Genomic DNA, 13,462 nt, shown 5'->3' with positions numbered 1-13,462 from the left:
TAAAATTTCTGTCATTGCATTAAATGATCGTTATATAAAAATGAGATAAATGGCATCTGAGGTAGGAAAAAATTGAGCTAATTTATGTATTAGTGCAAAATCTCGTATGCACTGCAAGAAGTTTGCAGCATCTGGAGGGTTCCTCACAAATACTCTGAGCCATGCAAAAAAAACCTCTACAGTTTTTTCATATAAATTTAAACGTTCTATATTATCAGTAAAGGCTTCATGTTACTTTATTTTGCCAAAACATTTATGGTGGAAAATGTGCAATGTATTGCAATTCGTTATACATTTTCCAAATGAGTCACTAAAACTAAGTTCCCTTTCTAATTGCAAGTACAAGTTTGAGTTGTAGAAACTTTGGATATATGACAGAAGTATTGCATTTTATTGTAATTCATGTCTAAATTTTCTATTATGATGGTGTTTTAAATATTTATTCATAATTACAATGTAAAACATAATGGTGGGTTGGGCTGCAGACTCTGAGAAAGCCGCGAGGCATCCAAGCTCCTTCATTTTCTTAATTACGTTGCAAATTATTGCCAATAAATTTCAAGAGTCGACTCGACTTATAGAAAAAATGGGCTAAAAAAGAAACATAAAATCATAAAAGGCTCAAATTACACTTTTTTTTTTTTAATCAGCAACGCGTAAGCAAGATCAGCTCTCTAAGTACCGTTAGTTTAGGCGGGAAATTTAAACCTCGCTTCAGCTGGTTGCTGACAACGACTGTAACTCGGATTATGATTGGTTGAATCATAGGTGTTTTCATGGTAACCTAATGTTTACGCATAGCGCTAAAACAGAAAGCTATGTCATTAAAGAAAAGAAAATAAAATAATTTTTAAGAGTGAATAAAGTAACGGTATATATCTATTTTCAGTTAAAATATAAGGAGAGATTTTATGGTTACCTCACTAAACATTTTCCTCAATCGCTTCCCGGTAAAAGTCCCCTGTTTTTCATGCGCACAACCTCACGCTATAGAAACAATGGCTTCACTTTATAAACAAGCCTACGTTAATGCCTTTCCATTTAAGTGGAAGAAATTATGTCTACCTTGATGCCATTAAAATTGTAAGCAATTTCGATAGGTGTGGATGGATAAATTATATAAGAATAATTGCAGAAGAGCATTGCAAGTTAGTGACATGTGGCAATATTTCGTGAGTGTAGTAAAATCCCGCTAGTTCTCGGAGCTACCAATCGCAAGAGGAGCAAATAATATATAGCAGGCAATGAGCTGACGTGTTTATCATAATCATAACTTGAAATTAAATTAAGTCAATTGTGGCATTGCTTACGACACTAATGACTTTGTGCGAACACCAAGTTCATAAAAGCAAAGTTTGCTTGCAAGAGCGACATCTTTGCAGTATCGCCAGTTCGGAAAAACCAAACGAATTTATATGAGTGCTTCATTTATAAGAGAAATTTATTCAGTGTTTTATCTTAATAAAGAAATAGTTTTTCTTGAAATCATTTTGTGAAGTGTTTGCCGTGAGGACAACTGCGAGACAACCAGTCAGAGTCAGAGGTAGATTGCCACGCAATTAAGAGAATTAAGGCGCCTGGAGAACTGATCACAGTGGTTTTACAGACAGAAAGTTTTGTTCGGCTGATTACAAGGAATTCAAGAATTTCATCAAGTATTGTTGCCTACCAAATCCTTGCACAGAACGTTTCACCGTGAGAATGGGTCTGATCAAGTGTTAACCATTTTTGTACATTTTTCACAAGAATTTTAATTCATTACAAAATTGTCATTGTAAATGTATATTTTCAATTTAGCAATATATAGGAAAGTAGAAAATGAAAAAATGGCACATTTTAATTAGTTTAATCTCTTTCTATGCGGGTCATTAGGAGTCCTATGAGCTACGTTATAACGCAAGTTAATTTTAATTATGAAACTGATGTTTTCTAAACATTCTGAAAACCAAGTTTCAAACTGAGAGCACCGGTTGGCGTGAAGTTTGCTTTTATTTGAATGCCTCCTCGATCATGATCATGATCATGATCATGATCATCATGCCGTCAATTTACCTCGCGTGGTAAAGCGTCCCTTCGGCCCCGAGCTGCTTCTACTTTTTAGCCTCTTACTTTATCTCCATTGCCGATTCCTTTCCGCAGTCTTGCTGTCAGACGCCTCTGGCTATTACCTCTCAGTGCAACTGAGGGTGTTCTCCCAGTTCCCCGTTTAGGTCCTTGTACTTCATCTCCTTCGTTTACTAGATCTCTAGGCTCTGCTGTCCAACCACTTCACCTCTTTCTCTTCACTGTTTTAGGTGCTGAATGGCCGAAAGTGCTAGTGCTTGGTTTGACGGTCTAAATTAAGGAAAATCAATCAATTTTTGTTATGTGTCTCACGTGCAAGCAGCCTAGTGCTTAGACAAAGCTGCTGAACTATATTTGCTTTAAACATATTGGGAAGAACATGCTTAACATGATCTGACTAAATAATGACAACAATGAACAATAACAGACTCTCTGCTGTCAAAATCCTGTGTCAGACCTCTCCATTCAGCAGCAATACACAAACATATTTAAGTTACATTAAATAAAACTGTGACAGACAACGAAAACAGAAATGTCTCCCTCATTTCAGAGGTCATTAAAAAGCCTTAAACTTCATAATTTCAGCTTTTTTCTATTCATAACAGAGTTATGTCAATTCGATACAGATTCAAGCACCACCGCGTGGAAAATATGAAAAAAAGGAAATTTTTGAACCAGGAGTCCAACTGAAAGACTAGGCGAAGGAGATACCTGAGTTGAACGCTGGTATCAGCATCCGTTACAAGTGGCCATTCGGTTAAAAAGGTCAGCAACATACCGCAGGAGGTCAAACGGTCATGGAGTAGAGCGTAGAGCAAAATAACCTGGTCAGGTCAAGGCTATGAGCCTGAATATATCATGGTGACACTGCTCTTGACGCGTCCAGGGTGGCTGTGAACGCCTCGCCTCTCTTTCTCTCGCAGCGTCGCTGCTCTCCTCTCTCTTTCTTTTATTCATGTTCTCGCTTTCTTCAGCTGCCAAGTGGCGAATAAGAGATGTGATGATTAAATAAGGCGGACCGTTCTCTGTTTTAACCTTTAGGATATCGGCACGAAAGCTTTGCCAGGTTCGGCCACGGATAATTAAACAGCTTCATTGTATCGAGGGAACACTTGCAGACCGTCAGGTAGGGAGAGAGAGAGAGAGAGAGAGAGAGAGAGAGAGAGAGAGAGAGAGAGAAAGAGAGGCAGTTGAACCCCCTTTGACAGCACTGCACAGAAATGTTGAAGAGTATGTTTTAGAAAAATCCCTAACTGTATTTTTGATTACCTTTTATAATGAAAGTTGGTATATGTCAAAAAACTTTTTCGTAAAAATACAAGTGACGATAAAGGGGAGCGACTTTGATAAAGTCTATTTGCGGAACAATGGAGAAGCTTTTAAACCGCCGTTCATAACTTTGCCTTTCCTCTTTGCCATGTTTCCATTACGTATGTTGCCCTTATGAAAGTGAATGATCACAAAAAACATAATTGATTGTATGTTTTTTTCGGTTTTAAGTTTCATTTCTCCAGATCTGCCTGGCTGTACGTAATAAAGATGAATAAGAACCAGAAAAAAATTAATGTATCGAATATTCATGGATAGTGGGACTTATAATACAGAGAGCATGATAAATAAGGCATTATTTAAGATAGCAGTAACAGTTACTGACGCGCCAATGATTCCAAAAGAAAAATAGGTAATGGCCCTCAGACCAAAAAGGGAGAGAGTCACTCGCCATTATGGATAACTCTGTTTCATTTCGCAATGTGGGGAGGCATTCACATCACTGAGAGGGAATTGATCATCCGCCACGTGACTCCTGTTCGCGGAAACTTAGCTGAAACAGCTTTAGCAAATGCACCCAGTAGGCCACTACAACGTCTGCTCTAGAGCTCAAGACTTGCACCTGTGTCAGAAAGCTAGCATATGAAATAAAGCAAGTATGCAACAGCTTTAGCAAAACAAATAGGCCACTGCAATGTCTGCTCTAGGGGGGCAAGACTTGCGTATATGTCAGAAAGCTAGCATATGAAATAAAGCAAGTATGCAACAGCTTTAGCAAAACAAATAGGCCACTGCAATGTCTGCTCTAGGGGGGCAAGACTTGCGTATATGTCAGAAAGCTAGCATATGAAATAAAGCAAGTATGCAACAGCTTTAGCAAAACAAATAGGCCACTGCAATGTCTGCTCTGCTAGGGGCAAGACTTGCGTATATGTCAGAAAGCTAGCATATGAAATAAAGCAAGTATGCAACAGCTTTAGCAAAACAAATAGGCCACTGCAATGTCTGCTCTAGGGGGGCAAGACTTGCGTATATGTCAGAAAGCTAGCATATGAAATAAAGCAAGTATGCAACAGCTTTAGCAAAACAAATAGGCCACTGCAATGTCTGCTCTAGGGGGGCAAGACTTGCGTATATGTCAGAAAGCTAGCATATGAAATAAAGCAAGTATGCAACAGCTTTAGCAAAACAAATAGGCCACTGCAATGTCTGCTCTAGGGGCAAGACTTGCGTATATGTCAGAAAAGCTAGCATATGAAATAAAGCAAGTATGCAACAGCTTTAGCAAAACAAATAGGCCACTGCAATGTCTGCTCTAGGGGCAAGACTTGCGTATATGTCAGAAAGCTAGCATATGAAATAAAGCAAGTATGCAACAGCTTTAGCAAAACAAATAGGCCACTGCAATGTCTGCTCTAGGGGCAAGACTTGCGTATATGTCAGAAAGCTAGCATATGAAATAAAGCAAGTATGCAACAGCTTTAGCAAAACAAATAGGCCACTGCAATGTCTGCTCTAGGGGCAAGACTTGCGTATATGTCAGAAAGCTAGCATATGAAATAAAGCAAGTATGCAACAGCTTTAGCAAAACAAATAGGCCACTGCAATGTCTGCTCTAGGGGCAAGACTTGCGTATATGTCAGAAAGCTAGCATATGAAATAAAGCAAGTATGCAACAGCTTTAGCAAAACAAATAGGCCACTGCAATGTCTGCTCTAGGGGGGCAAGACTTGCGTATATGTCAGAAAGCTAGCATATGAAATAAAGCAAGTATGAAGCGAGATGAAACAAACATTACAAACTCCAGGACTTTATTCAGAGAGAAATAGTACTACGTCAGTCACATTGGTTATGAAACGATAAACGCCATCCGTAGTCTCATTATTCAAGTCACCGTCTCGTAGCCTTTCTGGTAATGTTGTTGTGCATATGGCGGAGGATAAATTACAGGTGAAAGAAAGTGTTTTTGTCCGTAGCTGAATGGGGAAATAAAATTTTCATGGCGTAGTCTCACTAGTACTTTAACCGTGTGGTACCTTAGTGACTGGAAAATGATATAGAATGGAACTGTATTTTGAAACGGCACCAAAGATATTGAAAAGTGTCTCCTCGGAAGCAGTACTATCAACAGGAAAAACCAGGCGAACATCGGGCGACTGATAGCCTTTTAATAGCGCACGCGGGAAATGAGAGAATGTGGAGGTTGTTAATCACACCCAGAACATGAGCGAAGCAATAGCGATTTTTCAAACAACAACAAACACAGCGAGGATGATAGGCCAACATCCCGCCGAAAAACAGAAGGCCCCGTCATTAGCCCACGCGAAAATTACAAGGTGTAACTCGCTATATTGGTTCCCACATTTTCCTTCTTTAATGCTACTTGGATTTCATTAGAACCCTCGTAAATTTCGACAGATATCTTCTTTTGAGGCTTTGCCGCTTCGGCGCTCTCCAATTACAAAACGACACCCCCCCCCCTGCCCTCCCCCATCACATCACCTCAGAACAACAAAGCATTACGCTCTTATCCTTTGAAGGGAGCGACCATCTCTCTCTCTCTCTCTCTCTCTCTCTCTCTCTCTCTCTCTCTCTTTCCAAAAGTGACATCGCAGTTTTTTTGTTAAACGATGAATGAAACTCAAATAAAATAATTAATTTCTCAACCCAACCAGTCATACTCAGCAGTGACGACCTACTCCATATCTTAAATTTTGGAATAGGCTTCCATAGGGGAAACAGACCTTTACTGCACAGTATATATGAACAAATGGAATCGCTCTTCTAGTTTACTCTAAACATGTGCCATCTTTGCTAGTGGTTTAATGATTTAATTGAGAGTGAATATTGGTGAAACTGATTCAAATGTAACTTTTTGATTCAGTCGTCCCTCACTGAACGATGGAAACCTGAACATCGATCTCTTTATTTGATATCATCACTTTCTCGTGATCTTAAATGGAAAAATAAGTCCGCAGTAGTATTAAACAACGTAAGAACCACCAAATTCACCAGTTTCGGAGACCCAACAAGCAGCAGACAAATGACCAATATGTCAGCCTCTACTGTGCCACCACGTTCCCAGAGAATTGCTGATAGACTATCGAGCAATTCTGGAGTCAGCTGAAGGAATAACAAGCTGTTTTATAACTTCCATTTTTCAAAGATGTTGTCATATATGTAATATATGAGAACAACAACATCCCAGAGTCCATAATTATCAAAAAGACTGTACCGTCGTTAAATACTCAATCGTCTTCAGTAAAATTGTTTATAGCCTAGGTTGGCAACTGGTTTTTCTCACTCTGTTTTTATTTATTAAAAAATATGTTAGTCTTGCTCTTTCTTTAGTATAGGTAGGTTGTTTAAAGATTTTAGTGAACTCCTTTTACTTAAAATGGGTTTATCTTTGAATTTGTGTTGTCTAGTTTTGAATGTTTTTACTTCGTAAAAGGGCTGTTTCCATTGCGTATCTCCAGAAATTAATTTGAGTTATTAATGTTTGCAAATTATATTTTATAGCCTTGAAAATGCGACTTGGAATTCGTCGCGAAACATCGGCATTGAAAATAAACTATTAAAGGATGAGGATGCCTTTCCCTATTACTTCCTTCGTGACGTATACTTCGAGCCTCAGCTCCGGCCCTATGTATAATATTATTTCTATATGCTTATTCAGGCTGAAGAAGCCAACTGATCAAGTTGGCGAAAGCTTCCTGTACATAGCAATAGACATACGTACAATACTACCGCGGACTTTATTTTTCCAATTTTCTCTTTAACAACAGGTGGATTTATTACAGCGAAGAGGACTACGGAGGCGAAAACGTGACGGTTGTCTTCGGGGATGGCGTTGCTATCAACATCTTCCACCCTGTAGTGAGTATCGTCTTCATTGATGGTAGCAGAACTGAGCTTAGACCTATATTCACAGCACTTTCTTTTTTTCTTTCTTGTGGTCATTTATTCACAGTAATGCTGCTTTCTATGCTGTTGCTTCAGGTACCACCCTCCCACAGTAGCCACCCTGTAGGGTGTAGTGCTGTCAGTGCACTTATATTCTACAGTACATGCCGGCCTAAATTCTACAGTATATGCCGGCCTAAATTCTACAGTATATGCCGGCCTAAATTCTTCAGTATATGCCGGCCTAAATTCTACAGTATATGCCGGCCTAAATTCTACAGTATATGCCGGCCTAAATTCTACAGTATATGCCGGCCTAAATTCTACAGTATATGCCGGCCTAAATTCTACAGTATATGCCGGCCTAAATTCTACAGTATATGCCGCTGCCACTACAGTTACCACCCTCTCCACAGAAGACAAGTATTCTTGACATGTAGGCCTACATCATAATAATAATAATAATAATAATAATAATAATAATAATTATTATTATTATTATTATTATTATTATTATTATTATTATTATTATTATTATTATTGTTGTTGTTGTTGTTGTGTTATTACGTCGCCTTACATATAAATTATACTAAGGTTTTTATCAAGAAAAGTTATCACTCACATGTGGAAGTTTGATATTTTTCGAAATCTGGGAACCAAGAGTTGTTATGAGCACTGGCGGATCCAAGTTGGGGGGCCACCTGGGCACGTGCCCCACATGAAAAAAATGACAAAATGATAATAATAATGAAGATTTAGATAATAACAACATAATGAGAAATATAAAAATGAAAAATATAAAAAATCCCTTACAGAAATAAAATTTTGAGAAAAAAAATAATAGTAATAATAATCTTAATGATAATATATATTATATGTATGTGTGTGTATGTATGTATAATAAGAAAATTGGTGGGGCTCCCCCCATGAAATTTTTCTTGATCCGCCAGTGGCTATGAGACCAGCAATCTTCCAGATAAGGAGACCAGATTCCCTTGACAGGGAGCCTAAACCTGACCGGAAAGGAGCATGAATAGTAAATAGAGGTTGGAGATAATGAAGGCACGGTGGAACAGTAATACGCGAGGTTTAGCGCAGGAAGCATGAGATTGTTTAAAGTGTAATTGCAGAGCAGAAGGAAGGAACGTGTTCGGGAAGGAACAGGAAGATAAAGAACTAGTCAAAGATGGAAAGGAATAACAGAGGGCGAACGTGAGCGAGAGCTTTAAAGAGAAAAGACGTTGCAATGGAGGAAAGTCATTGAACACAGAAAATATAAGAAAATGGAGAGAGGCTGCGCCGAAAGAATTCTTTCTTGCAAAGATCTGAGCATTCTGAAGCTGTCGGGGCAGAGGACAGGAACCGCAGCGGAACGGGACAGTAGTTGGAGAGGTAACCGGAACTCTGACATTTGTTGTGAGGAAGACATTTCACATAATACGTATTGAGAACAAATAAAAAATGCGCCGAAGTTTCTACGGCGCAATCAAGTTCTCTGTACAGCGTATAATGCTGTATGAGCCGTGGCCCATGAGACTTTCAGCCATGGCCCGGTGGTGGCTTTTACTATAGCGTTGGCAGACGCACGATCATGGTTAATTTTACCTTAAATAAAATAAAAACTACTGAGGCTAGATGACTGCGATTTGGTATGTTTGATGATTGGAGGGTGGATGATCAGCATACCAATTTGCAGCCCTCTAGACTCAGTAGTTTTTAAGATCAGAGGGCGGACAGAAAAAGTACGGACGGACAGACAAATAGCCATCTCAAAAGTTTTCTTTTACAGAAAACTAAAAGGACAATAGCAGTTAATACAATGTGATACTGTGTGGCGAGGGTGAACAGTGAGTCCTGTCGAGGACGGGGTTTCAGAGGAATGCATAAGTGGAATCATTGCCAATATACAGTGCAGCATGGCGGAAAAGACTGTGAGAATCGTAGGGACACAGCATTGCTAAACATATCTGGGAGGGACCATTGAACAGTTGTGACTGAAGAAGTTAAACAGGAAACAGAAGGGCTGACAGGAGAAGAACAGTGTGGGTTGAGGGAAAGGAGCAGGTGGAGGTAAAGGATGCTGAGGATGTATTTGGTAAAATGTTATTTATTTGCGGTAATTAAGTTTTTATAGCGAAAGCGAGACGTTTGCTAAATATGGAAGCTATTGGCTTGTCCTTTTAACATTTTCATAAATAGACCCACGAAAGATCTCAGAGAGAACGACAATTCGGTGCCGGTTTGTAGGATAATAGAAGGGATTGCGAATGGACTTGGACTAAATCATGTCTGTGGATATGATGTCGTTCCTTGAAGACAGTAATTCTTCATCAGAGTTTGAAAACGTTTACGTTATGACAATATTAAAAGTTAATGTTAGAGTTAGAATATTAGTGTTCTGTACATGATAACCAGATGGAGAACGGTGTATAGAAAAGTTGGACTTTTGGTGTTCAGGAAGTTTTTGAGCCATTTATTTTCTTACTTTTGTGGAATGTATGTTCAATGCAGATGGAATGACAAAAGTGGAACGCTTTAGCTGAAAAATGATCTACGCATTATGTAGCAAGGTGGGTTGAAGGACAGATATGTAAAGATTGAGATGGTTTGTTCACGTGGAGAAAATGGAAGAGGTAAAGTTGGTGGAATGATTAGGCAGTTAGGAAGTTTGGAGATGAATAAATGGAGGCAGATGAAATACAGAGGATGTTGTATTGACACAAAGGGGCTGCTGAATGAATCTCTGGAAACACCTCGAGGTCAGGAGAAACTATCTAATGAACATATACGTTTATTCACAACAATGCTGCTTTCTTTGCTGTAGATTCAGCTACCACCCTCTCCACAGCTACAGTTCCTCGTTGGGGGAGTGGGTTCTGTTCTCAGCTAGCACTCTGCTGGCCGCGCGAGTTCGAATCTCCGACCGGCCAATGAAGAATAAAAGGAATTTATTTCTGGTGATGGAAATTAATTTCTCACTATAATGTGGTTCGGATTCCACAATAAGCTGTAGGTCCCGTTACTAGGTAACCAGTTGGTTGTTAGCCACGTAAAATAAATCTAATCCTTCGGGCCAGCTCTCTCTAGGAGAGCTGTTAATCAGCTCAGTGGGCTGGTTAAACTAAGGTATACTTACTTATCCTCCACAGTTACTCATCCCGTAGGGGGGAGTGCCGTCAGTGCACCTCATGCGGCGCACTGTAGGCATTACTTATATATACCTATATATACATATATAAGTGTATATATAAATACATATACAAATATATACATATATTTATATATGTATATATACACATATATGTATGTGTATATATGTGTGTTTGTATTTAAGGTTTACAATTTAAACTTTTGATAATGCACCCCAATTCTCTGTAAAACCTTTTAACCTCTGACCGAAAGCTGTGGATAGAAATGTGATGAGAAGAGAAACGTAGTGCAAATTCCATAGAGTTTTGGCCTGTGGCGATATCTTGATTCACCGTTTTCGGTTACTGAAGATCGTGATGAAAATAAAAGTTAAGAAAATAATCAAACACGAAGAATCCTTAGAACGTTACGTATAGAATTAGAGATCATGAATTATGAAATTTCTTCATATTTTTGAAAACTTAAACAAACTGTTGATGAGGAGATGCTTTCGCAAAAATGAGAGCTTAAAAGACAGATGTTATATTATTATTATTATTATTATTATTATTATTATTATTATTATTATCACCAGCACTATTCATGATGTGTGCACAGTTAATTGGAGACCAGAAGTCTGATATTTGTGCAGTAAATTCTCGTGAAAAAAGGTTGAGGGAGAAAAGTGAAGACCCTACAGCATGCGTCATGTGATGGTCTCCTCCTCCCAGTCCGATAGAAACTGCCTTTTGATAATGATCTGAAAGGCAGTGACGACCCAGATTATGATAATCAGCATCTGATAACGATACCATCAACGTTTGACCCGCACGTCATAAATGGTACGGTGAAAGAGTTTGCCAAACTCTGCTTAATTTTCACGTTTCGTTCGGGATTCAGTTCATAAAGGAATAGCAGTTTTTCTTTGTGGTCGAAACGCTGTGTTCCTTAGCTTCGAAGCGTCCAACATTCCGGAGAAAGCCCGAAAGTGCAGTCTCGTCTCGCACCATTTACCAGGCGATTGTATCATGTTTAGTCCCAGCTGTTCTCAGTAACCCTCGAGTTACATTTTCATATCTATTTGTTTACATTCATTGGGCGCGCGGCGCCTCCGTCCCCTGCATCTTAAGGGAGAAAGACGAGGCTCTAACGAGAAAAGGTTATATAGCTGTCATAAAATACGAAAAAGCGTTCGAAGATATATTTATGCATAACCAGATAATCATATACGTGTACGCAAGTATACGCGAATGTGCCTATAAATAGAATATATGAAAATCTACTCAAAACTCCCCTCCCCCCCACACACACACACATACATCCATATGCATATATTTGTAGGCCTATGTATATATGTGTATATAGATATATATAATATATATATGTTTAAATATATAAATATATATATATATATATTAAATATACATATATATATATATATATATATATATATATATATATATATATTATATTATATTATATATATATTTATATATATGCGCTATATGTAGGCTACACTCAGATGTATATATATATATATATATATATATATATATATATATATATATATATATATATATATCTATATCATCCCAGTCGTCAGGATAATTGTCCCCACTAGCAAGGGGTACCAGGTTCAGTCCCCGAGGAGCAAGCCGTCCACAGTCCTCCTACGTTTATTTGTTGAAGAGACGTCAGCACAGAGTTGAGAAATCGCCGAGAGCATTGTGTAGTGAAACAGTTCGGTGGAAAAGTACGCTTCGTGTTATGTTTTTGTCTACAACTGCATTCTGTCCATCTTATTGTTTCACGCGTTATCTCAGAGCTGCTTTGGTGATGAGAGGACGTGCGACACGCTGAATGCAAATGCTTTTCCTTTTGACTGACTCTTGGCTTCTCTGTAACAGCAGTTTAAATACACACTCGCTCACGTACATACACATTATACAAACACACACACACACACACACACACACACACACACACACACATATATATATATATATATATATATATATATATATATATATATATATATATATATATATATATATACATACGTCCACTATCAGTTAGTGTACTTTTGCATAATACATAATATATCCCATCTCCAGTGCGTGCTATACGTGTCATCAGTTCCTCATTGGACGGGTGGGTATCGTTCTCAGCTAGCACTCTGCTGGTCCCGCGTTCGATTCTCCTACCAGTCAGTGAAGAATTAGAGGAATTTATATCTGGTGATAGAAGCTCATTTCTCGTTATAATATGGTTCGGATTCCACAATTAGCTGTAGGCCCCTTTGCTAGGTAACCAATTGGTTCTTAGCCACGTAAAATAAATCTAATCCTTCGGGCCAGCCCTCTCTAGGAGAGCTGTTAATCAGCTCAGTGGTCTGGTTAAACTGAGGTGTACTTTTTATACATGTCATCAGTTTAATAGCACGAATGTTTGCAGTGTGGAGAAGGAATAATGAATAACGCCAAAAAAAAAAAAAACTGTATGAAAAGTGATTTAGAGACAAAGGCAGTTATTAAATACTCAGGTGAAGTATTTAACGCACAGGTAAGCGGGAATCTCCGCACGCGGTCTGTCGGAACCCATTCTGTGATGTCTGTGAATGTCTGTATCGCTAGAGAAACATTCCCTGTGGCATTCCCTTCATGTCCGCAGCTTCTGTGGGCGGAATGACCTGGCAGCCATTGGTGGCATGATCGCGTCCTGTTGCCATACCGCACAGCCACAAATCACTGAGTGAAATCGGGTAAACCCGTTGCCTATTTTACAAATCTTTCTCGGGAAATCCACCTCTGCACTTTTTCCGAAGGAAAAATATTTATCGGGAAATGGTAGAGAATGTGACAGCCTTCTAGAAGAGCTCGTCGGTTGCTTTCTGCAAGCAATGACAAATATTTAAATGCGAAGGATTCATTTCCACCGGGAATCGGGTCTCTGCCTTCTTGAGACACAACACTGGAAGATGATTCCGCGCATGTCTTGTTAAGAACAGGTACGCACTCAGAATATTTAACTTTTATTTCGCAATTTATGTGGGCTTTCAAGGTTGCTTTATTTTTTATCTAAATTGTACAACAGT

At 38.7% G+C, this 13,462-nt stretch overlaps 1 protein-coding gene across 3 annotated transcripts in view; it reads left to right on the top strand.

The window, feature by feature from the left end:
- Positions 1 to 13,462, top strand: part of LOC136826048 (uncharacterized) — a 158,030-nt gene that overhangs the window by 107,474 nt on the left and 37,094 nt on the right. For all 3 annotated transcript variants that reach the window (XM_067082939.1, XM_067082937.1, XM_067082938.1), the window contains one exon: positions 7,122 to 7,212. In XM_067082939.1, coding sequence (XP_066939040.1) covers positions 7,122 to 7,212 — 91 coding nt within the window. The remainder of the gene's footprint in view (positions 1 to 7,121; positions 7,213 to 13,462) is intronic.

This window comes from Macrobrachium rosenbergii, chromosome 40 (assembly GCF_040412425.1).
Source record: "Macrobrachium rosenbergii isolate ZJJX-2024 chromosome 40, ASM4041242v1, whole genome shotgun sequence".
In the NCBI taxonomy this organism is placed as follows: Eukaryota; Metazoa; Arthropoda; class Malacostraca; order Decapoda; family Palaemonidae; genus Macrobrachium; species Macrobrachium rosenbergii.
Note: the sequence above shows the minus strand (reverse complement) of the source record. Positions and strands in the feature narration are given on the sequence as shown.